The following is a 26,692-nucleotide window of genomic DNA, read 5'->3' as shown; positions in this document are numbered from 1 at the left end:
ACTATTACTTAGTAGTTAATATTTATAGGTTTGATAGTACTTTCTATTAGACCACTCTTTTCTAATTAATTACTTATTAGGGTATACATTAGTCTAAATAGCTGTTATATTACTGTGTCATAAACGTGCTTTTAGCAGCATAAATCTAAATCCGGAAGTGGGAGGTCATTGCAGAGAACAGTGCAAGAGCAGCCCAGATGTGCACCAGCAACTCCAGGAGAGCAGATGAGTAATGGATACTTCAAGTCATGTCAGCAACAGAATCTGTGGAAGAACTCTGGAGAAGCGAAGATACCGGATATTGGTGACCTGGGAGGATTTAGGAAGCAGTAAGGAAAAGTGAACTTTGAAAAAAATCTAAGCTATGTGGCATGTTACACCTGAGAGAGAGAGAAAAAAAAAAAAACAACAGAAATAAAAAGACAGCATTTGAAAATATGAAAGTAAACAGAAGGAGTAACAATGTTTCTAGTACAGGGAAAAGGAAAAAATTGTTTGAACCATCTCAAATTAGGTACGGGAGCCTGAGGAAGACATCTCCTCAGAGACAAAACATAGATAAAGGGAAAGAACGCAGGAGAATTAAAATGCACAGAGTTGTCAGAAACTGGAAAGTCATCTTAGAGGACACAGTGAAAGCAGTACAGGAAATGGCCCTGAGGCGAGAGGAGCACCAATCCTGCAAAGCCTCTGCAATTGCCTTCAATTATAATGGAGGCTGTGTGCACACATTCCCTGAAGAGAGACCCACCCAAAGGTTCTGATTTTCTGCTCACACATTTCTTGGAGAGAGACAAGCTGTCAAAACACCACAAAGAATCATTTTAAGAAATAAATTGAAGCTTTCATCTCTTCAAAGATGTGTGATTAGAAAAATAAATCATATAGTTCTTTCAAATTACTACCGTAAAAATAAAAAATACTATTATATACATCCTACTTGCATGTAATGAGACAGGGTCTATAAGACTGAGTTCTTGGTATTTATTTTCATTTCCATCCTGAGCTTGAAGTTTTCAACAGGCTCTTTTGGAAAGGGCAACTGACAGTTTTCTTATTCATTCTAAGAATCTGTGAATGTGTTTTAATGCATAGCAATATGAAAGACTAGGTATATTAAAATGAAATGGTGTATTCACTGTTCTGGTTTAATAATAATGACAATCATTAGTAACTACAGAGAAATCAAATTAATTGGCATATTCATCCCCCAAAGAGTAGGTATCCAAAGTATAAAAACAAATTAGTTCTCAAAACAGCAATTCCCGACACACAAAAAAGGTATATATCATTTGGTCTTTGAAGTCCCATACAAGGGCTTTTCACTAACCTTCCAGTTCGCTGGAGTTCAGGTCCACTATGTCCTCCGTGGGGCTCGGCTTCCCCATGAGCTGCTGTTCCATTTGGTACAGCAGGAATCTTCCTCTTCTCCTGCGGGAAGTTTTTTTGTTTTGTTTTTGTTTTTGAATTTCAGGTGCTAGTTGTAAATAACAAAAACAATTTTTTTTCCCTTGAGGCAATAATACGCAGAGTGCTAAGAACCCAGGCTCTGTTACTTGTTTGTTATATGACCTCTAGAAAGTTTTCTAGCCACCTAAAGCCTAAGTTCCCTCCTCCTTTTACTGGTGATAATAACAGTACCTATCAGTGTGGTTGAGAGAATGAAATAAGGTGATGAACATTAATTCATTCTTTCAACTAATTATTGAGTGCCTAGTGTGTGCCATTCATTTTTATGGGATGCTATAGATGTAAAGGTGAGCAAGAAAAAGCATTATGTTAGTGGAAACAAACAACAAACTTAAAATGTCACGTAGAGATAGAGATACAAAGAAAATAAAGTAAGAAATGGGGACAGAGTGAGACCAGGTTTAAGATAGGTCGAGGTGAAGAGGTGTTAGTGGTGTTATATCCCTGGCCTAGTTCAACTGTTCAATAAGCATTAACTGTTATCATTAGCTATTTTTAAAATATATTTCCCTCTCTGATCCTGGCTTAGATCCTCCTACCCAAGCTTCTTTCCAACACAAAGCGATCCAAAAGACTATCACAAAAGGAAGCTTCTAATTGAGCCAATGACAAATTAACTGAGGTTATGTAAGTGCTGTTTCCCCATAGGTCTATTCCGCCCACTTTTGTCAGTGACAGAGAGTTTAAAAAATCAGAAAATCCTACCTACTGGTGATCTTGGAGCACACCAATGTGTTCAAAAGTGCTTAAAAGGACAATAATTTTTTTTTTTTTTTTTTTTTTTTTTTTTGCGGTACGTGGGCTTCTCACTGTTGTGGCCTCTCCCGTTGCGGAGCAACAGGCTCCGGACGCGCAGGCTCAGCAGCCATGGCTCACGGGCCCAGCCGCTTTGCGGCATGTGGGATCTTCCCGGACTGGGGCACGAACCCGTGTCCCCTGAATCGGCAGGCGGACTCTCAACCACTGCGCCACCAGGGAAGCCCAAAAGTGCTTTAAAGGACAATAAAAAATTTTTTAATGGTGAAATTAAACTTTTTACTTGACTGCCATTCCAAAATAGTGTAAACATGTAAACATGTTCTTTGTATTTAGTGTAAACATGAACAAGTGTGAATTATCAAATGATCTTATTACAATGGGACATTTAGATAAAATGGTACAGATTTAAAACATGACAAAAAATACATTTTGAAATGCACAAAATATAGGAAAGTTCATTGCTTAATATTTTGCAATTTCCTGGGTATATAAATAGATACAATGAATTGAAGTTCAGAGATAAAAGAGAGTATGTCTGTCAACTGATGAAGGAACGGCCTTTACAGGTAAATTAACTATCATACATCAGTAAAGGGCTGTGATAGTGGCCCTCAGTACTCTCAATACCCAATAATCACCTAGGGAAAGATTTCTTAGCAAGCCTCAGAAGGCAAGTGATATTTGTTCTTCTGGGGAATTATCTCTGACTGCATAAATTAATTCATTGTTTTACAGTGGGAAGAGCTATACATTGATAAGGCAAGTGATAAGCCATGAAGGATATTTGTCATTCTAAAGTAACAATTTTCTCAAGGAGTGGTCATCTTCTAGTAAGACAAAAAGGTTTTTGAAAAAAGAATTGTGTATGTATAGTACCAATGAATATTCCGAGGAAAATACAGGAAATTTTTGTTTGTTTGTTTTTCAGACTTTTTTTTTTTTGTTTGGCCAAGCCGCGCAGCCTGAAGGATCTTAGTTCACCGACCAGGGATCGAACCCAGGCCATGGCAGTGAATACACCGAGTCCTAACCACTGGACTGCTAGGGAATTCCCCAGACATTTTAAGTAAAATCAATAGGTGAGTAGATATTTGACTAGGCAAATTAAACAATTTATTAATTCAGTCAACAAACACTTATTGGGAGCCAATTTGTGTCAGGTTCTAGGCTGCACCACTGTATACCTGGGGACAAATCAGGCCTGTGGCGCTTATGTTCTAATGGGGAAGGCAAACAGTAAACCAGTAAACATGTAAGTAAATTAATTCTATGGTGTGTTAAAAAGATTAAAAACCAGGGAGAGTTTGGGATTAAAATATACACACTACTATATATAAAATGGATAACCAACAAGGACCCACTGTATAGCACCGGGAACTATACTCAATATCTTGTAATAACCTATAATGGAAAAGAATCTAAAAAAGAATATATATATATATATATATGTGTGTGTGTGTGTGTGTGTATATATATAACTAACTGAATCACTTTGTTATACATCTGAAACTAACACAAGTTTGAAATCAACTATATTTCAATAAAAATTAAAAATAGGGCTTCCCTGGTGGTGCAGTGGTTAAGAATCCGCCTGCCAATGCAGGGGACACAGTTTCGAGCCCTGGTCCTGGAAGATCCCATATGCCGCGGAGCAACTAAGCCCGTGTGCCACAACTACTGAGCCTGCGCTCCAGAGCCCGCAAACCACAACTACTGAAGCCCACGTGCCTAGAGCCCGTGCTCCGCAAACAAGAGAAGCCACCGCAATGTGAAGCCTGCGCACCGCAACGAAGAGTAGCTCCCGCTCGCCGCAACTAGAGAAAGCCTGAGTGCAGCAACAAAGACCCAACGCAGCCAAAAATAAATAAAACATAAATAAATTTTAAAAAAAGATGTCTTAAAATTTTTTTTTTAATAAATAAGTAAATAAATAAATAAAATTTGTTTCCAAGTTTCTTCTGATATCTCCAACCTGAATTATTAGAAAGAAACGTTGAACAGATCTGCTTCTTCCTTTTGGGGATTGAGAGAGGTTTGGTGGATTTAATAAGATCCTTGAGATGTCCATATTTATGTAGCATTATGTACATGCCAGACTCTAGAGAGAGAGATGATATCAAATGGTTTTTTTCAAATGCAGAATATATAATAAAGAAAAAATAAAGAAATAAAAACTATGGAAAAGTAAAAATTTAGAGCAGACTAAGGTGGGGATGTGAGGTATAGGGAGGAGGAACTGGGAATTACAAATGGAGTGTCACTTGAGAAAAACTTGAGGGAGTCAAGAGAATTAGCCATAGAATAACTGGGGAACATCCAGGCAAAGAACAGCCAGTGGGATAGACTTAAGGCAGGAGTGTGGCTGCAGGGTTTGAAGAACAAGGAGGCGGGAGGCCAAGGAGAGGAGTGAGCAAGAAAGAGACAGGAGATGACTGAGAGGTGAAGGGAAGCCAGACTCTATAGGTTTAGTAGAACATGGTAAGTATTTGGCTTTTATTCTTAATGAAATGAGGCGCTTTTGCAGGATTTTAAGGAAAGGAGTAGCATGACCTAACACTCTGGCTGCTGTGTTGAGAACAGATTCTAGGGGCCAAGGGTAGAAACAAGGAGACTGGTTAGGAGGCTATTTCAGTAATCCAGGAGAAAGATGGTGGTAGCTTGAACTAGGGGGGTGGCAGTGGCAACAGTGAGAAATCGTATAATTCTGGATAAATATTGAAGGCAATGCCAAGAGTATTTCCTGGCAGAATTGAAGTCAGGTATAAGAGAGAAGAATAAAAGTTTCTGGTTTGGTCAATTGTAAGTATGGAGTTAACACTTATTGAGATGGGAAGGTACAGATGGAACAGACTTTGAGAAAAGATCAGAGTTTCTTATATTCTTCAGGAAACATTATATTGCCTTTTATAATATAAATGCAAAGATGTTTATAGGTACAGAAATAATACACTCTATAATTCAGTTCCAACTTTAGCATGTTGAATTTTAGATATCTAAAAGACACCCAAGTAGAGACACAAGATAGGCATTTGGATAAGTAACTTGCAAGTGCAAGGTGAAAGATAAATTTGGGAGAGGATTTAAAGCTATAAGATTGGATGATATTACCAAGAGAATGAGTGTAGAGGAGAGAAGACCACTAAGGACTGAGCCCTGCATCACTTCAATATAAAGAAATCAGAGAGAAGAGGGGCAACCAGCAAATGAAACTGAGGAGTCACCAGTGAGGTATAAAGAAAACCAAGAGTGTGGGATTTTGGGAGCCAAAGAAAAGAAAATATATCAAGGAAAAGGGAGTCATCAATTCTGTCAAAGGCTGCTGATTGATAGGCTAAATAAAATATAGACTGAAAATTGACCTTGGAATTTAACATTGTGGAGGTCTTTGGCGACCTTCATGTAAGTAAATTTTAGTAAAGTGATGGGGGCAAATGCGTTATGGAGGTAGGTTTAAGAGAGAATTGAAGGATAAAAAAGAATGAAATCTTGCCATTTGCAACAACATGCATGGACCTAGAGGATATTATGGTAAGTGAAATAAGTCACACAAAGACAAATACTCATACAATCTCATTGATACGTGGAATCTAGAAAACAAAACAAACAAACAAAACAAAAACAGGCATAGGGGCAGAGAACAAATGGGTGGTTGCCAGAGGGGAGGAGGTGTGGGGATGGGTGAAATAGGTGAAGGGAATTAAGAGGTACAAACTTCTAGCTAGAAAGTAAATAGGTCATGGGGATGTATTACACAGCATAAGAATGTTGTCAATAACACTGTAATAATTTTATATGGGGACAGGTAGTTATTGGACTTACCGTGGTGATCACTTCGTAATATATTTAAATATCGAATCACTATGCTGTATGCCTGAAACTAACATAATATTGTACTTCAACTATATTTCAATTAAAAAATGAGAGAATTGGAGGAGAGGAATTGGAGGCAGATAGTACGGAGAACCCTTCTGTTGCACTGGGTTATAGAAGGGAACAAAGAAATGGATGAGTAGCTGGCAGTGATAGTGGCATTGAGAATTCTTTTTTTGAGATTTACAAATTAACAATGTTGTTTGCTAATAAAAATGATATAATACAGAACAAAAGACCTGATGATATAGGGGAGAAAGAGGAGGATTGGGGAGTAATGTTTTTGAGTAGGTGTGAAGAGATGGGATCTACTGCACAGATAGAAGGCTGACTTTGGATAATTCATCAATAGTAATATATGGGAAGGCAGAGGATGTAGGTGCTGGCGGTAGATAAATATGGTTTTGGGAATCTACAGAAGTTCTCTTTTGATTATTTTAATTTTCTTAGGGAAGTAGGAAGCAAGTCAACATCTGAAAGTCAGAAAGCATGTGCTGAAGGTTTGAGGAGAGAAAACAGGTGTGAGATAATAATGTAGAGAATGGATTGAACTCGGGAAGTAGGGTATAATGAACTTGTAATATAAAGGGCCTACCTGAGGTATGTGGTCATGAATTATATGAGATTAGTCAATGTAGCTGTATGTTTTCCTTCAGTCACTCTCAGCTGCATCAATGGAGGTATAGACCAAAGAACTGAACTCACACAGTGTTGTGGTTTTGACAAGCAAGTAAATGGCATGAGAGAAAAGCAAGGAAGTTGAGGGTATACACAAGGGAGTGATTATAATGATTGACACAATGTTCTAACAGTATTTTCAAGGGTATCCCTTGAGATGACTATTTATTCTTCTCTTAACTGAAAGTAAAATGTATTAAAAATACTGTGATTTGCACATTCTGGAAGAATAAAAACCATGGAGATTATCCCATGGAGGAAAATATTATTTGAATGAATAGGAAGTCAGAGTGCTTAATTTATTTCAATTCATTTTAATCAAAGAAAACATAGTTTCATAGTATCTATTATTCAATTCCGACATACATTTAAAAAATATTAATGTTGTAAAGAAACACAGAGTGTATCTAATTCAAACTCATTATATAAAATTGTGTTGTTTAACATTATAGTAACTAACTACACATGGCTATTTAAATTTAAGTTAATTAAAATTAAAAATTCAGTTCCCCAGTTGCAGTAGCCAAATTTCTAGTGCTCAGTAGTGGCTTGGCTTATTAGATAGCATAGATATAGAACATTTCTATCATTGCAGAAAGTTCTGTTGGACACACTGATATAGAACACCAGTACAGAAAGGTTATGGTATCTGTTTAAGATCACACAAATAGATAATAGCAGAACCCAGGTGCCTTGATTCTTAATTCAATGTTCTTTCTACTACTGCCTCTCAGTACCCAGAATCCAACAATTAATCCTGGTTTTAAAGTCTCATAAAATTAATTTTGAAAATACAAAGCTCCCATGCCTTCACTTGCCTCAGAAACATCATTTCTCAAAGGGAAGGTGCTTTCAAAAATGCTTTACTTTAGGGCTTCCGTAGTGGTGCAGTGGTAAAGAATCCACCTGCCAATGCAGGGGATAGGGGTTCAAGCCCTGGTCCGGGAAGATCCCACATGCCGCGGAGCGACTAAGCCCGTGCGCCACAACTACTGAGCCTGCGAGCCACAATTACTGAGCCCATGTGCCACAACTACTGAAGTCCGCATGTCTAGAGCCCATGCTCTGCAACAAGAGAAGCCACCACAATGTGAAGAGCAGCCCCTGCTCGCCGCAACTAGAGAAAGCCTGCACGCAGCAATGAAGACCCAATGCAGCCAAAAATAAAGTAAATAAATTCTTTTAAAAAGGCTTGACTTTAGTTTTAATGTTTGAAAAGCAAATTGGTGTTTTAACAAGTGACTTTTAAGGTCTCATATTCAACATATTAGTATTTTCACTAAATGTTTCCAAATAACATCAATTAAAGAGATTCTTTCTTATTACTTCAAGAAGCATTATCCTGCCTTTGCTAATACTGTAAGTGCAAAGGTGTATGCAAATACAAAAATAAGACCATCTAAACCCTTAAAATTACTCTTTAAGCAACTTACTTTATTTAGTAGTAGATCAACTGAAATGGTTAAGTAGTACACCTGCTCATTTACCCACCTCTGGCTAACCAGAAAAGCTTCTATGTCTAGAGCTGGGTCAATTAGGCCATCTGTACTTCAACTAAGGCAGCACAGTCAACTACTAAGGCGGCTGAACTCCACAGGAACAAGAGCCAAAGGCAAGGCTTGGGTAGATGACCGCAGAGAGAGTTGGAGGAGGCAGATTCAACAGGAATAGAGATGGCGATATGAGTGGGCTTAAGACATTTGGCCACCACTCTCAACCAAGACATGCCTGCAATAAGAATCTCACCCCAAACGACAGCAATGGTCTTTATTTCTATCTTTCTGCACTGTATAACAAGTAAAATGCACATTCAATTTTTATAGGGAGAATTTTTACAATTTTCACACCATATGCCCACACAAAAGTAATAGAAACAAAAGAATTATTTTAAAAAATTCTTCAAATCATAAATGTGATTAGCAGAAACAGGGAGTTTTCCATGCAATATGACTAAACCATGCCTTTGAATTTTCCTAACACTTGCCAATTTCAAAGTGATGTATCAGAATATGGAAAGACAGTAATGAACTTTTTCTCAAGCATATTTTCTATTTTTATTAAAATTTCAATTTTCCTCCAGTATAGTATGTTTTAAGGTGGGTCTAAAATCTTTCTAGGCATGTGAGACTGTCATTTAGTAGAATATCATCAATACACCAAATCTGTGTTGAATAGGAAGATTTTACAACTTCATATCCCTGCCTTTTTAGAGATTTATTAGGTTCTGGTACCAATTCAAATGTGGTGGGAAATTTAACTCATTTCTGGCACTATTTACCCAGAGATAGCATCAGATTCCACAGGTCGAGGGCTCAGTCCTGCAAGACTGTCCACCAATCAGACCCCATTTCAGGTTGTTGCTGGTGCTTCTGATCAACTAGCTATAAATCTGAGGGTTCCCATGAACCCCTTCTCAGGTTCAACTAATTTGCTAGAGTGGCTCATAGAAGTCAGAGAAACATTTTATTTACTTGATCACCAGTTTTATTATAAAAGGATATAACTCAGGAACAGCCAGATGGAAGAGATGCATAGGACAAGGCATGGGGAAAGGTCAAGGAACTTCCATACCCTCTCCAGGCACACCAGTCTTCCCAATCTCTATGTGTTCACCAACCCCGAAGCCCTCTGAACCCTGTCCCTTTGGGGTTTTGTGGAGGATTCATTACACAGACATGATTGATTAAACCAATGGCCATTGGTGATTGAACTCAAACTCTAGCCCCTCTCACCTCCCTGGAGGTAACCTCCAGGGAGTAACCTCATTAACATAACAAAAGACATCTTTGTTGCTTTCAGCACTTAGAAAATTCCAAGCATTTCAGGAGCTCTCTGCCAGAAATAGGGACAAAGACCACATACATGTTTCATATTATAAATCACAGTATCACAGAAGTTATCATTTAAATCATTTGAATCTTTGGATTGGTTATACTATATTAGTACATATATTAAAAACACAACAAAATGATGGTAGTCTTAAGAGTATTTTCGTATATACATACCTGGGAAGGAACATTTTTGGGAGGCTCTATTCGAATGCTTGGATCCCATTCTCCAGGAGGGAGAACAGTAACCTGATCCAGAAATTCATCAATTCCTGATACCAAGTCATTACGATCTTTAGCTTTGTAAGCAACATCATGAAATACCTAAAGAAGGAAAATAATCATTTATAGATAAAAAACAATTATAAAATCTTAATGTGTTCTTTGTTTTCATCTCCCAGTTATTTCACATGTGATTATAACAATTTGAATAAGAAGCTCTAACTAAAGAAGTTTTTAATGTAAAATATTATAGCTTAGTTTATTCTATGATTGCACACACTTATTTTTTCTTAGAATGCTAGGTGAATGTTGAAATTTCTGGTGGCAAGAGTAAGAGAAGGGAAAGGAGGGGCTTCCCTGGTGGCTCAGTGGTTGAGAGTCCACCTGCCGATGCAGGGGACACAGGTTTGTGCCCTGGTCCGGGAAGATCCCACATGCTGTGGAGCGGCTGGGCCCGTGAGCCATGGCCGCTGAGCCTGTGCTCCGCAATGGGAGAGGCCACACAGTGAGAGGCCTGCGTACCGCAAAAAGAAAAAAAAAAAAAAAAAAGAGAGAGAAGGGAAAGGAGGATAGACGGAAGTTCATTAAACTAGAATTAATGATTCAAGTTTGGCAAACATTGTTTAAATATGTGTAAGTCAAACTTCCTGAAAGAAGCCCTTGCTTTAAAATAGAGATAAAAATTTACAGAATATATTAGAAATTTTAACAATATTTATACCGTGGCATAAACTAATGCTAACCATTGAATAAATGATGGACTAATCAATAAATGATAATAAGCCAAGTAACTATATAAAAGTGAAATTGGATCTTTACCCACATCCCCCACAAAAAGCAATTCTAGGTATTAAAAACTTAAATATGAGAGTTAAAGTATTAAACTCATTGGACAGAATATAGAAGGATATATTTATTACCTCAGGGTAAGCAATAATACAAACCTCAAAGATTTAGTGTCAAAACAAAGCACATAATTTTTGCTGTTCTTCAAGAGAAAAAAAAAAAAGAGGTGTTCAATAATGTCAAATGCCAGTAAGAGATCAAGTGACATGAGTACTGAACACAGGATAGTATATTTCGTAAATGGTGACCTTACAGAAAGCAGTTTCAGTAGAGTGGTAGTGACAAAAATCATACTGTAACACACTGAGATAAATGAAGCTATGATATTCAGGACCAAGTAGAGATCAGCCTTTCAAAACTGTTGAGATTCAGATTCATTCAACATTTCAGTGGTACATGCTATGTTAAGGAGCAAGAAATTTTAAGGATGGGAAAAACCTGGACTTTTATTTCATACGTATTTCTTAAGTAGCTACTATATGTTGGGCATGTTTGCTAATTGAACAGAACAAGTCAGTGTTGACTTAAGAGCTAGGTGACAGAGAAAATTGTTGGTGCAAAAATCCAAAACAAGAAAAAGAATCCCTTGATTTTGCTTTGGCTTTTGTTTTTATAAAACTATGTTATTTATGTTAATATACAATGACTTTACTATTATTTTAAAATAAGTTCACAAATATACATTTTAAAATTCTTAGTTTTCAGTTCTCTTATGATAAATATCAGCATACTTATCTACATAAACAAAAGCTCTTTGGAATGCTTAATAATTTTTAAGACTATATAAAAGGATTAATAAATCGGTAGTAGCGCCAATAAACAAAATCATATGATTTCTTTCTAGTAATGCTCAACAGGAAGGAAGAAAATAGATTACACTGACTCAAGATAAGGTGTTGCTAGGATGACTAGAACATTCAGTCATTAATTCATTTAAACAAAAATTTACTGAACCCTGACTGAGGGTCAGACACTACGTTAAGTTTGAAGATACAAAAGGAAAAGACAGTCTACCTACAAGAAGTTCCTGGTACAGACAGGAGAAAAACAAACAGAGCTTAGTCAACAAATATTTATTTGAGCACCTGACAAAATCAGGGAACAAAAATGAATATTAAGTGGTAACTGCTCTCATGGAATTTACAGCTTAATAGGGCAATACAATTCACCATTTTCTTAACTAAAGTAAACTGTAAGAATCAACTTTTTTTTTTTTTTTTTTTGTGGTACTTGGGCCTCTCACTGTTGTGGCCTCTCCCGTTGCAGAGCACAGGCTCTGGACGCGCAGACTCAGCGGCCATGGCTCACGGGCCCAGCCGCTCCGCGGCATGTGGGATCTTCCCAGACCGGGGCACGAACCCATGTCCCCTGCATCAGCAGGGGGACTCTCAACCACTGCGCCACCAGGGAAGCCCAGAATCAACATATTGAATTTTATTCTTAATGAGTATAATTGTTCAATGTATTTCAAAGCAGTTATATAAGCAGAACAATTTCTCCACCTGGGCTTTGAACAATAAAAACTTTTTTTCTCTTTTAAAAGTATTTAAACATTTTTTAAATATTAAATGAATGTACTATCATAATTTAATTTAAATGTCCTATTATAATTAACAGCTCTCATTTTTGGAGTAACTTTCTGGCCGAGTTTCTGCTTCTCTATCCCACTGCTCACAGAGAGTTAAACAAATTGCCCCAAAGCTAAGCTCTAAACTTTCAAGTCTAAAGGATTCATGTTTGAGCCTTCATTCAAGAGCTGATGCTTGTTCTCAAATTAGGTAGTTCTCATTTACCAAGGAAATAGATGGAAGTCCTTTCTCTGCTCTCATTCTAAATCTAAAATTTTAAAACCATGCATGTTTCTCTGTTGTTCTATGTCTACTTGATTAGTCAATAACTTTGGAATTGACTCTTTTCTTTTGAGAAAATCTTGACTCCTAATTGGGGAAAGGAAGTATTAGGAAGAGAGATAACTTGAGTATTTATGCACAATATGCTCCTCTCACCACATAAGATGTCCCATGCCCCAGATATATCTCAATGTAATATCTTAATGTCTTAGATGTGGAACCATAATATACCATAAAACATATGTGCATGAAAGTGACAGTAGTTAAATTATGACACAGTGTCATTTATTTTTCAATACTGTAAAAATTGCAAAATATTAATCAATATGGAAACACTAAAAGTAAAGATACGGTCAGTGCCTTCTCATAGAGAGTTCTACTAGAATAGGTTTGTGGAACTCATGAAGCCCTTTTGTCACTCTCCTGTCTTCTCCCAGATTTCCTCAACAGAATATGTTACTCTTTATAGTAGGCTAAGTAGAATCTTCTCAAAATATGTGTCCACCTGAACTTCAGAAAGCGATCTTATTTGGAATAAGGGTCTTCGCAGATGTAATTAAGGATCTCAAGATGAGATCATCCTGGATTAGGGTGGGCCCTACATCTAATGACATGTGTCCTTATAAGAAACATAAAGAGACAGAAAAGGAGAAGACACACAGAAACACAGGGGAGAGGGCCATGTGAAGACAAAGGCAGAGACTGGAATTTTGCTGCCACAAGCCATGGAATGACAGGAGCCACCAGAAGCTGGAGAGACAGGGACAGACTTTCCCCTAGAGGCTCCAGAGAGAATGTAGCCCTGCTGACATTTTGACTTCAGACTTCTGGCCTCCCAAAATATGAAAAAATAAATTACTTTTGTTTTAATTACCCAGTTTGTGGTAAGTTTTTATGCATAGGAAACTGATACACTCATTAAGTTGGTTCTTTCTGAAACAGATGAAAAAAATGTTTTTCTTCTAGCTTTTGGTTTCCTATGTGTAAATATCAATAACTAATTCATATAAAACCAGTAAACATAATTTGAACAGATATAATAGAAGAATTAATATTGAACCCCAACAAGTTCAAATTTTCAGATTTCATAAAACTAGGAAAAGTTATATGTAATACTAATTAGCTCTTTTCAAAGATTTCAAGTATCAGAAGCCATGTATTTCAATAAATAAATTATTAAATTATTTGGATGATATTCTAGAAATGTATAATCTCTTTGTTATTTACTACTGACTTTTGAATTTATGTCCCGTCTGTGATTTTTGCATATGCTCTTCTTTTACAATAAAAACAATAAAATAATAAAAACAGATTTTCATAACATGCTGTAGAATCCAAGAAACCAGTTATATGATACTACTTTTTATGTTTATTTTTATGATCTTACATTTCTGAGACATATATCTCTTTGAGAAGCTGATGAAAGCTTTTTCCAGTCCAAGAAAACTACACACAAATTTTTGTACATAGAAAAATTTGTGGGCTGTATCAGCGATCACAGGCCTCTTGAAATCTTCAGCTCCTCTAATGGTTAAAAGACTCCCAGGTTAAAAACATCTACATTTAGGCAATTATAAAGAGAGTTGATAGACGTTGCATGGCTTTTGGTGTCATGTATACTATTCAGATAAACTGACATTGTATTTGTTTTTTTTTGAGACCTTAAAATTATTTTGCCCCAAACAAGACCTGCAGTGATATTTACAATGGTGATCACTTTGGCAACACATATGTTACAAGGGGAATATTAATAAATACATTCTAAATGTCACTAAATAACAAATTTTCTTTAGAGCATGAGGTTTTAAAATGTTCATGTGTGTGAATTTATTACCCCTTTTGAACAAATTTTTCCAAAGGAAATTTTATAGGACAAACATTTAAAAGAAGGGGAATTCAATACAGAGAAATCTGATTCACAGCAAACTGTCATGAATACAGAACTCCAAAAGTTAGGTGTACCTAGTAAAGGGAAATGTTCCCAATGAACTTGAATAAATACCTCATCTGTCATTAGGGTTGCAATTGATCTGCCAATCTCATGGTACTGTTGCCCCTTTCCCAGGGGTCCCAGAAGAATGAACAAAAATCTGTAATTAAGAAGAAAAAAACACAAATGTTTCAAGGTAGAAATAAAAAATAATTTTAGTAGTACAGAATCACTCATCTCAAAGGAATTACTGAAGATAGGGATTTCGATGTAAAATAGTTCCATATTTTTCCACAGGTTATTATTACAGGTTTTCAAATATCTTATGATGTTTCAAAATGACTCATGCTTGAGATCCCTGAGCAATTGGAATCGTGGTTATTTTGCTCTGTTTCCTTCATTTAGTTACCTATCGTGCCCACACAGTTGTTAGTGTGAATTTTTAGGATTCTATAATCCTTAGAGGAGAAAGTTGAGAAAAGTAAAATCTGATTAAACCTTTCTGAATTGTAAGAAAGAGAACTCACTGATATGTAAATTGTAGAATTAGGTAGAAGGGGGAAAAGGTAATACAGTAGTGTAAACGATGAAAGAACATAGGGTCAAAAAAACAGTAGGTGTACGTAAATTTACATTAAATAGAAAAAATGATTGCCAGGAATCAAAGATCAGTTAGGATTAAAAAAAAAAAACTATTAACTCCAATGCTGCAGGAATAAAAGTAGCAGCTGAACTGTGACATTCCATCTCAATTAGGTTGCAAGTCTAGCAAATACATCATCACAACTGGAGCTTTTGAAGAAATCAACATGTGTTTTAACTTTGGAGGACCAGTAATTGTCTTATCTCTGAAAAGGTCAATGCTACAGGGAAATTGTGAGAATTTTAAGATGACCTATATTCTGTAATATAACTCTACAGTATTCATTTGTTAAATGGTTCTTGCTCTTAAACATGAAGACTAATGGCTTTTTAAAGTGTGCTAAAATAGGTACTACAATTCTACCTTTCATTTAGTTATAAACTTTAGAGATTGTACATGTTTTTACATGATGCATATATTACACAGTCTTAGAGGATGTGACATTAATTTTTTGTGTCAGATGTTACTGAATCCAAGTCAACTTCTGCTATACAGAAATGTCTACTATACATTTAAAACAGGAATAGTTTAGTGTGGTGGCAGATGCTTTATCAAGTATAGTACTTTCAAGAAATTTCCTAACCTATGTACATCCTGCTACTTTTCAGGTTTCTATTCCCTGGGCTATTTATAAAGCCCTAAAATTATTTTCTGACATTTTTACTATGTGTTACTGTTATATACACGGTGTGCCCTTTTGTCCTCCTAAGAAAGGATAATTAGGAACCTTGAATGGCTTTCTTTATTTTATTTGTCTAACTAATCTTCTTCTATTTTTCACCTTTCCAAACTAGTCTAGTCTTTTAAATCTCTCCTCATACAGTGGCTCTACTGTGCCCCTAACTTTTCCTCCATTGTTCTGTAGACACATTTTGCTATGTCAGTATGAAATGAGGTCACCTAAACCTTTACAGTTTTCAAAGTGAGGGTATATAACCCCATTATGGCTTTTCTCTACTCCTGGGAATTTTCCTTTTCTTTCCTTTGAAACACAAGAGCTATCATTGTCATAAATATCCATCATTTACTCAGAGTTCATCGGATACCTTCCTAAGTGGTAGAATAAGAATGCACTGCTTGGAAGATGAAAAAGAATTTTAATCTACTAAAGTAATACCTCTATGGTTAGTAAGTTTCACATCTTAAATCTGAATCCCAAATTCCCAGAAACTCTGAATAGATTACAGGGTGTAAATAGAAAAATGCAGCCTTGATCATACAGTCAGAGGCCACCTTAATGTGCCCAGTTCATCCTTCCCCTTTTTTAATAAAAGTTGGTATGTATCAGAAGTCTCAGTAGCCCTCCAACAGGATGAACAGACACTTATCTCTATAACCTGAATTGGTAACTAGCTACCTGCCTCAAATCTGTTCTTCCACAGATTCAGGAAGAGGCACTCAAACACTGAATCCCCTTCCAGTCAGCTGAGCTCTAATAAAATGAGGCCTCTCCTGACTAAACTATTCCATATTTTTGGAATATCTTAACCACAATCAAAACACAGAGTGATGTAATCTGCTATGTTTTAAGGCCAAAGGTCCATAGAAGAAACATTCTACAAACCCAGTTGCCACAGCACCTGAACTTTTCATCAATTTAACTTGGCTAAGGCATTCAGTGTTTGGACGAGGAGGCATATTAACAGCATCTGAAATAATTATAGCATCAAACAAAGGGCAGCAGTCACGTAGGAAATGGGGCCCTACATAGATATGTTTTGCTATAGGAACAGGATCAGAGTAAAAGGCTGTCTATATACAGGAATTGCATCTGATGGAGTGAGAAGGAAAGAAAACAAGGTCCCCTGGAGGAATTGCTAGGAACTTAATGTTCTGTAGACAATATTCTTTTTTCAATTTGCCCATGGACAGTCTTATCTCTATAACATAGAGAGAAATAATAAACAACAAAATTCAGTTTGTATTGTGGTAAAGTTGTTAGTTTTTATGTACAGCTGAATGAAAAACAAGTTCAGGTAATCAAATTAAATTTGTACTTTTGATTCAGATTCAACCATAGTACCATGATGCTACTACCAATGATTCTTAAGACTCTATGTATGTGAAGTATACTATGCCTAAGATTGAATCTTATAGTACATTAGATACAGCAGGTAGTATCCTAATGATGGCACTTACATGTACTCTGAGGGCCTACTCAGTCAAGCATAAGGCAGGCCTTGAAAACTTTGATCTTTTTAAGTACGATCACACTCATATACAGGATCCCACAGTCTAATGCAATCTTTGAGAAAAGCCTAATACTTTATCACTTTTCACCAAAATTGTAAGAAAGGATTTATATGGTGATATAGACCAGGGTAGTCAGAGATGAGGAGCATGCCTAAAAGAAAACATAGAAATTTGAGAGGAAGGAGGAAAGGACTGGATAATTTTTAAAGCACTTTTTGCCCTCCTCCACAAACAAGAAGAAACAATGGTTTTGTCGATTACACTTTAGTTTCTCTCAGAGGAAACTATATTTACACCTTTTTTCCCACAAATAAATGGCTTAAGAAAAGTGCAAAAGATGCTCTTATACTTTGTACCTGGTTGGGATTGGGACTTCAGCCAGTCCTTGAAGCAGTACAGCTGGAGACAACCTGACAAACGCAACTACAGTTCGATCCAAAAACTCCAATTCCCCAACTAAGATGTTTGAAGCTTCAGCACCTGGAGGAATCTTCTTCATAAAATGCAGATCAACCTGAGATCATCACAAAGTAAAAAAAGGTAAATCAAAATTGGAAAAATTTGTTAAATCATATCCTAGCACAGTATGTCACACATGGTAACCCATCAATAAATATAGTTTAAGTAAATATTGCTTATATAAATATAGTTTAAATAAATTTAAAAATAGTTAAACATCTTACTTGCCCTTTAAAAAAAAAACTTTTTTCTTTTACCTCGTATTTTTCTAATTTGTCATTAATACGTTGAATACTCTAGCTTCTCTATTCAATATTTTTAAAAGATTCTTTTTCAGCATCAGTAATTTTGAAATTTTCAGGGAGAAAGGAGTATGTGTTCAATTAAATTAATATACTTTAATCTTAATTTAACTAGCATTTGTCAATAGATTTAAATATTTGCATAGTACATTATCTTAATTTTGTGCACAATACATTTCAATGAATTAATATTCAAAATATGCCCATTTCAAAAGAAATATAACCATGATTCTCCTTATAGTATAAATTATGACTTTAGTCTTCAACTTTATCTTCATTGTTCTATATCCTTCACATTCTCTACTTGGCTTGATCAATCTTCAATTTTAATTTCTCATCAGAGAATTTAGATATGGCAGAGCAAAGGAAACAAGAATAAAAATATTAACATTTGGAGCTGCTGAAGAGCCATTGTTGAATTTCTGATATGAAATGTCTGTGACTGAAATGAATGCACACAAAACAAAAGTATCATTAACAAAAAAGAAATGCTTGGAGTAAAGGGTGAAGTCTGAAAATGAATGTAAAATATTCTTAAGCATAAATATCAATTTTCATTCAGAGAGCCTCAGTGAAAACCAAGCAGTGATTTTAAAGTCAATTTTACAAGGCCTAATTCTTGTTTCTAATTCATTTGAGTTGCTTTTAATGGAAACCTGTTTGCAGGGAGAATAATAGTTTAACTGCTGTAATAATTGTTTTTATGCTCTCATGTTAATGAAATGGGGACCAAAGATCAAAGTGGGAAGAGGAGAGACAGAGACAGAGAGAAGGAAACGAAGGAGAAGGAGAAAGAAGGAGAGAGAGGGGGCTGAGGGGACGAGGAGGAAGTGGAGGGGAAGGGAGAGGAAAATTAACAGGAGGAAGAAGAGGAGAGAGGGAGAGAGAGAAGAGCTCTGGCAAATACCATGAGGCCAACAAGACCTTTTTTTGGGTCAGGTATTTCTTCTGCAAATTTAATGATTTGAGAATATTTTTTCCCAGCAGTTTAAAACGAAAGAAAAATTAAAACTTTTAGGAGGAATACCTTAGGATGTCCATAGCCAGACTTTAGTGACTACATTAAATTTGTTGTTTTCTGAAATCAAGACCACAGCACAGCTATTTAGAAGGTTTATAACTACTTAATTTTCTGTAAGATAAGGGAGCCATAGAACATGAAACCCATTATATGAAGTATACATTTTATCAAAAGGATTAAATATAAAAATAATCCACAGTTACTTCACTAAAAATATCAAATAGAAGCAATGTTCTATTTAAAGAAAAAGAAAAAGATTATAAATTCCAAAATTTTTAACCTAAAAATTTGCTTCCAAATACAAATTTGTAAGCTCGTAATACCTAAACACTATTAGCCCTGTGAGAAAAACATAATAAAGACTTATGGAGATAAGTCTCTCAGAGCCTCAAAAAGTAAACTATTAAGTTTTTCCCCCCAATAGAAATAACAATTATACAATGTTAATACACTGGAACAAAATTTAAAATGAGAAAATAGCTTATTAAGAAAATAGATAATTGATAATCAGTGTGAGTCATATTGGTAACACTTGTCATAACTCTAATGAGAAGTTTAAGTTCAACCTGGAAAACTTTCTGTGAATTCATTTATTTCTTGACAAATGCCATAGCCTTAACTATTAGCGTCTGTACCTCAGGCAGGTGGCAATTATACACATGCCTGCTTTAAGATTCAATTTAATTAAATCAAGGAGTACCAGTATGCTAAAATAGCTTAATTTTATAAAAGAAAATACATGGTCCTTACATATTATTTTTTGCATTATACAATACCTAATATATCATTAATTGATATCTGTTACTGAAAAAATGCATTAAATATACTGAATTTAATTTCAGGATTAGCAAATTTACCTCGATTTAAAATGTAATAAATTATAGTTAAATAATATATATCTAGAGTAGTCATTATATTATGCTCATTACATTATATTATTCTTGGAGTAGTCATATATTTGGGGGTAATAGATTATATAACATATTATCTAATTATATTATTATATTATACAAATATATTATATTATTCCTGGGATAGCCCTGTATATTTGTATTTGTGTTAACATACGATTCATAAAGAACCTTATTTGGCAACCTAACTTTTAATATAACAAAAGATCACATTTAAGGACCACAGTTTAATCTTTTATAAAACTACAAATATCAAAAACAGCTCTGAGGAATTAGGTTGACCTACGGCCTTAAGACAGTCTTCAGGTGGACTCAAATACAGAATAAACATAAGGAAATTTTTCTGGTCCTCTGAACAGAATCTTGAAGAAATCAAGCTATACTCTTATGGATCTGGATTTATACTCATGCTTCTGGGGTCTCCAGACCTTTATGCTAAGAAGGAAAAGATGCTTTATTCTGGTTATTTGATACTTAAGTTGTGGATGAGAAACAATTATATCTCTAGGGAACAAGTTTAGACAGAAGATCATGGTGGAACTGGAAGTGTCTGGACAAGCTACACACTGAGATGTGAAAGAAATACAGATGGGTCTTTAGGGAGAAAGCTTAAGTCTTAAGCTCATTATAGAAAGTACAAGAAAAGTAATAGAAATTCCCTGGGGAGAAATGGTCTTGTGACACTAACCAACCAGTGATCTTGAGCAGCTCTCTTAATCTGGGATTCAGCTTTCTCACTTTCTAAATGAGATTTCTAAGGTTTCCTACAATTCTAGGATTTAATAATGCAACTCTTCATATTTCACATACTAAAGATTGATGCAGAAGAGAGTTCTTTCTACACAGAAAATAATGTGGAAGTTTCTTTAAGTCATTTGAAATAAAAGAAATCGCCAACATTTGGGAAATAATAAAATAGCCATCTTCTAGCTGTCAGTTTAAAAACATAACACATCTGCTTTTCAAAAGCATTATGGGAATCAAAAAACCTGACAGGGCTTCCCTGGTGGTGCAGTAGTTGAGAGTCCGCCTGCCGATGCAGGGGATATGGGTTCGTGCCCCGGTCCGGGAAGATCCCACATGCCACGGAGTGGCTGGGCCCGTGAGCCATGGCCACTGAGCCTGCGCGTCCGGAGCCTGTGCTCCGCAACGGGAGAGGCCACAACAGTGAGAGGCCCACATACCACAAAAAAAACCCCAAAAAACCTGACAGTTCAGATCATGTTTTCAAACATTCCTTAAACGAATAAGTTTGATGGGCCTAACCACTGGAAGGGTTAAAAATATATAGTTTGAAGGTAGACAGAACATAGGATCAAGTTACATGAAATGAAAAAGGACTTTTTTCCCTTAACATCCCAAAATTCTACTGGGGTTTGGAATCTACATAGTAAAACTTAAAATATTTAAATAAACAAAGTAATCTGTAGACTAACTGATAGATTCACTTTGATAAATTTACTACCAAACTGAAATCATTAGGCTCAAAAACCTTAACTCATGTACCTGCAAAATCTGGCACTAAAATTTGTTTCCATAATGATGCATTACATTTGCTCTTTCCAAGTCCTACTACTCTGTCCTTCCAGGTTATAAGGTAAGAAGTATTACTTTGTTTTTCAAAAAAAACCCCAAAAAATCCAGAGCTGAAGGCTTAAATTATTTTGAACCTCATAGGATTCACTCAACATGTACATCCCAAACACTGTTCAAGGCACTGGAGATCCAGTGGGGGCCAAAACATATTAAATTCTGGTCTAGTGTTTACTTCTGACACTGCTGTTCCCACTGATATCAACAACAACAACAATAATAATAGTAGCCACATTTTATTGAACACCTGCTATAAGCCCAACACTCTGCCAGGCTCTCTCTCTATATTCTCTCACTTAATCTTCCCCCCAAAATTATAAATAGATATTATTCTTATTTTACAAATGAGAAAGATGGAGTCAGAGAACTCCTCCAAGATTAGATAGCTTATAAATGCTAGAGTTAGGATCCCATGCTCCTTCTCAAAAGCATGTTCTTTGCAATGTGCCATGCTATGGACAGGAGACTAAGAAATATAGATGGCTGGCACTGAGTAGAGGCTGTAGAAGTTTAACTTTCTCATTAAAATCTGGAGCAGTCCAGTGATTTGAAATGCAACAAGAAAGAAAAGGATTAAAGAAAAGAAGACCTATTTTTCACTCTTCTATAGCTCAAATTGTTCTAGGAGCCCTGAAAATAAGACTACTGTTTCCAATTGGCTATATTCATTTTCTTTCAAATGTACTGAAGCATTTTTGAAGGCTGCAAAACTAGGTCAGACAACTAAAAGCAAAATGATATTGAGATATAAAATTCAGTGTCAAAGGGTTATATCCTTTAAAAAAAGGTAAAAGCTAATTATTTGAAAGGATGGGATTTATTATCACTGTTTTTGAGAATGTTCACTGTGCTCTTGTTATACTGTTAATGCCTGCACAAATAAGTAAGAAACTTCTTATGTCATTGCTTTTAAGATCCTATTTCAAATGAAGAACATCAGAAAATAAATGTATGGCAGTTTGCGACAATTTTATTCCAACTTGCAGATGAATGAAGATGTAATGCTTTAAAAAGATATTTTTTGGAGAGGAAATGGAATACATTTGAACTGGCTTAATATTTGAATCACATGCCTCCATACAGTGAGATGAGCTTTGAACCACTGTAGAAACAGAGCCCGAGTGTGCCCTCACCTCTCTCTCTTGCTGGTGTGGAGGTCCTTTTTCATGCCTTTGTTTCATCCCACATGGACTAGCATGCCCCTTTTGTTGGCCTCCCAGCCCCTGCACGCATAATTAACAGACTTAAGCTGGTACACCATGCTCCCACAGAGACTCCACCAGGCACCAGAGGGAGAGCATGCACAGGACTGGACCTAGACCATTTTGGCACTGGCAGAGGGATTCTGAAACAGCAGCAAGGAGCTGATCGCTATTAATCTTTTCAGAAGCTTGATGCAGGGAACTTCCTATACACTGCCTCCCATTCCCACCTCCTCCCACTGTTACAATCCTTGGGAGTGCTAAGGACCTTGTGAAAAACAAATTACTGGGAGTGATTACTGTTTCAGCCACTCAGACAAAGAAAGGTGTTGACTCTATTTTTGGTCAATATTAAAACTCTTCTTTTCTGATCAAGTGTTAGCTTGCCATTGCCTGCAATAGCACATATAGGATGTCAGGAATTTGCTGAGAAAAGCACATTATTTTCACATGGATTCTTTTCTTAGAATACATTCAAATAAATGATTTCATCTGAATTGTCTCCAATTAGATGGATCCCTCAACAGTCAGTCTTTATTATGTTTTTATTCAAAACTCTGCTCAGTCTTACTATGTTCTAGTGTTTCTTAATACTAATGCCTTTCTCTGAATCACGACAGTGAAGCCTTAAGTTACATGATTTGCTTTTCCACAAATAGAGGAAAAATTATTTTGAAAAAAAAAACTAGCAAAAGTTTTAAACAATAAATTTCTGTTAAATTCTCTGTGAAGTACAGTTATCTTTTTTACTGTAAGAGATGCATCACACCAAGTGGCTGAAACCTGAAGACTATGCATAAAACTTACACGTTTGGTTCTGTGAATAGGCAGAACACTGCATGTGAACTTAAATGCTAACATTATCTGTAACAATATCAAGCTTTGGATAAGAAACAAAACAAATGTGCATGCAAAACAAATTGTGTCAACACCTCTTAAAATGGTTGATAATTTCTAGTAATAACTCAGAGGCTTCCTTAAATGAGAGGGAGAAAAGCTTACCTTGCTAAAGTCAACAGTGCTGTTTTCCCTGCTCACATCATTCTTATTCTCAACACAGGCTGGAGCCGACTGAGGAGAAACAACCTGACCTGCTAAAAGAGATTGTTATTACAGAACACAAACAATTACTTACATAATTCTAGACATATTGAGTGAAATATGAATTAAACTAAACCAGCATAGGTTTCTTAATGAAGTAAGCATGAAGGGTCAATATAAATAGATACATATAAATACAATTATTCTTATATATCAGTTACAGATAGAAACGGGAGAATTCAGCCAAGAAAATGTAAACTAATTCTCAGATTAAGACTCTATAACTAAATAGTTATTCTTTACGAAGAAAGAACATCTACAAAAAGATTTTAATCTAATCATGGGTTTGAAACATCAGTGATTTCTAAATTTTATCCAAAACTATTGGGATATATATGTATATGTATATGCATATGTGTATATATGACAAGATAGACAACTCTTATGATTTAAGCTCAGACTGAAGAATTTTAAATGTAATGTTGTTTTTTTTTCGTTTGTTTGTTTTTGCGGCACGCAGGCCTCTAACTGCTGTGGCCTCTCCCCTTGTGGAGCACAGGCTCGGGACGCGCAGGCTCAGCAGCCATGGCTCACGGGCCCAGCCGCTCTGCGGCACGTGGGATCTTCCCGGACTGGGGCACGAACCCGTGTCCCCTGCATCGGCAGGCGGACTCTCAACCACTGTGCCACCAGGGAAGCCCAAATGTAATGTTGTTTTTTAAAGGGCGAATATTTATGTGAAAAGTACATAGCATATTTATAGCTTCTACTGCATCTGAAGAAACAAACCAAAGAGAAAAAATTCTTTGGCAACAACTTTTAGAGATTTCTATATGAGAGGTTTAGTTAGAAATACCTTTGCCTCATATACTATGAATACTGTGAATATGATATTATGCTTCTCACTATTCAATTGTGTAAGCATACTGATATTGGTCTGCATGACAAGAGATCAATAAATTTGAATTGTATTTGTTTTCCATTAACACTAACCAGCAACTTAATTATTTTGTAGCCTTTTCCCCATTATAAGAAAGATTATGATATTAGTTAAGTGGACAGTACAGCTGAGAATGTGACAACAGCTAACCAAGGGTAATTACATTCCATTATTCACTAAATATGAAGCAGTCTTTTCAATCACAGCTTATATGAAATCTGTCCATATTTAGCAACTAACGATGCTTGCTTAATTTCACATGTATCTCTCTTTTCCCTAACCTCTCTCCAACCTCACTTGTTACTTTTACTGTGATACAAGTAATGACAACCCAGCTTTGAAGCCTTGACCATATTTTATAACCATAACTCAGTGACTCAAAAATACTGTTCTTATTCTCATTTGTCTTAGATGGGAATATTTACTCTTCTCTCTGCCTAGCTCTTCCCTCTACCTGCCTAAATCCCAACTTTATTCCAAGTTTACCTTTAGTTTCATCTTCTCCAATTACTGAATTTCTCTAAACTGCTAGTGTATATACAAATACCTCTTCTTTAAATTCTCTTGAAATCCACTTATTCTTTGTTAACTAGAATTTAAGTGTGACTTAAAACACTGATAATTTACTTTCAAATATTACTATAATTTGGCTTTTTGAACTATTAAGCCTCTCAGGCAGGGGTCATTTATTAATAGGTACAATTTTTTATGGTTTAAAATTGTTATATTGCCAGAGTCATGGGCTTAAGATTCTTCTAAACTTTAAATATTTCATTGCTTTCACTAAACAAAGTAAAGTAATACATTTGGTGAAGATTTTTCAAATGATTTTAAAAGCAAATTCACCTTAAACCATGTACACAAATTCTTTTTTTTGTTTTTTTTTAGGATATTTTGCTCTTTTGTGACCTATAGGGGAGATGTCTTACCCTAGACTATGAGAGGGAGTTCAGTTCAGTAGAATTGATCATTGACCCTACATGATACAGCACTTCTATAAATGACATAGATTTAGAACATAAAAATCTGAGAGTAATACGATCCTAAACAATTTCTAAAGTGACACATCTATCAACATAAAGTATAATTTTATAAGTATATAAAAGTTATACTTTTTTAACATCTTTATTGGAGTATAATTGCAACACAAATTCTGATTACAGTGAATTCCAAAAAAATATATTAACCTTAGAGAAGTGACAGACTTAAGCTGTACCAGTTATTTTCATTCTCCCATTTCTAACTGCAGCGTGCAGCTATGACTGTGAACTGTTCATTAGCAGCCATTTAATATCATTCTCAAAATAATAACTGTAGTTTTAAAAAAAACCTTTTACATAATGCATTTGTGCTACTAACAGATGTCTTCAATCACCAGTTTCACATCATTTCTCCATATTTTCATGAGTTAGAACATTAGATATATTTAAACCTAAATTTACTGAATGTTCTGCAAAATTGAACAGTGACATTCAAGGCATGGCTAAATTAAATAAACATATATCTGCTTTCTTATAATAACTTATTTCATGTGATATAAAACTACATGGAAGAACAATTATCTAACTCAATCAGCAAACATACAAAAATAGTCAACCCAGTACAAACTCATCAACTTAGAAGAGATTTCAATGGATAGAAAATATGCTGTAACTTAAGATTTGAAGAAATTGGATAGCCTATGTTTTCACATATATACTTTAAAAGCAGAATATTTCATAAATTACCTTCAGCTCATGAGATATGTTTAAAACATTGGCACTTGTATTTCCTCTGGTAAGTATTAATATATTTGAGATTTATTGTTCAATGCTATTCTTGTTCTGAAAATTTTACAAAATATTACCTCATAAAGTTGATAATCAGGAAGGGATTTGAAAAATATTTTCTATGACTATTTTAAGTGATATGGATAATGACCTAGTGGAGAGTAT

The 26,692-nt window shown here is 35.5% G+C and overlaps 1 protein-coding gene across 4 annotated transcripts in view; it reads right to left on the bottom strand.

The window, feature by feature from the left end:
- Window positions 1-26,692, bottom strand: part of SLC4A10 (solute carrier family 4 member 10) — a 221,952-nt gene that overhangs the window by 90,895 nt on the left and 104,365 nt on the right. For 2 of the 4 annotated variants that reach the window (XM_065881067.1, XM_065881069.1), the window contains exons 7-12: window positions 23,780-23,871; window positions 22,709-22,798; window positions 17,646-17,803; window positions 14,526-14,613; window positions 9,783-9,929; window positions 1,331-1,431 (exon numbers count right to left, since the gene is read on the bottom strand). In XM_065881067.1, the coding sequence (XP_065737139.1) occupies window positions 1,331-1,431; window positions 9,783-9,929; window positions 14,526-14,613; window positions 17,646-17,803; window positions 22,709-22,798; window positions 23,780-23,871 (676 nt within the window). The remainder of the gene's footprint in view (window positions 1-1,330; window positions 1,432-9,782; window positions 9,930-14,525; window positions 14,614-17,645; window positions 17,804-22,708; window positions 22,799-23,779; window positions 23,872-26,692) is intronic. The other 2 variants (XM_065881068.1, XM_065881070.1) reach the window with 1 other exon arrangement.

The sequence above is a fragment of the Phocoena phocoena genome, chromosome 7 (genome assembly GCF_963924675.1).
Source record: "Phocoena phocoena chromosome 7, mPhoPho1.1, whole genome shotgun sequence".
NCBI lineage: Eukaryota > Metazoa > Chordata > Mammalia > Artiodactyla > Phocoenidae > Phocoena > Phocoena phocoena.
Note: the sequence above shows the minus strand (reverse complement) of the source record. Positions and strands in the feature narration are given on the sequence as shown.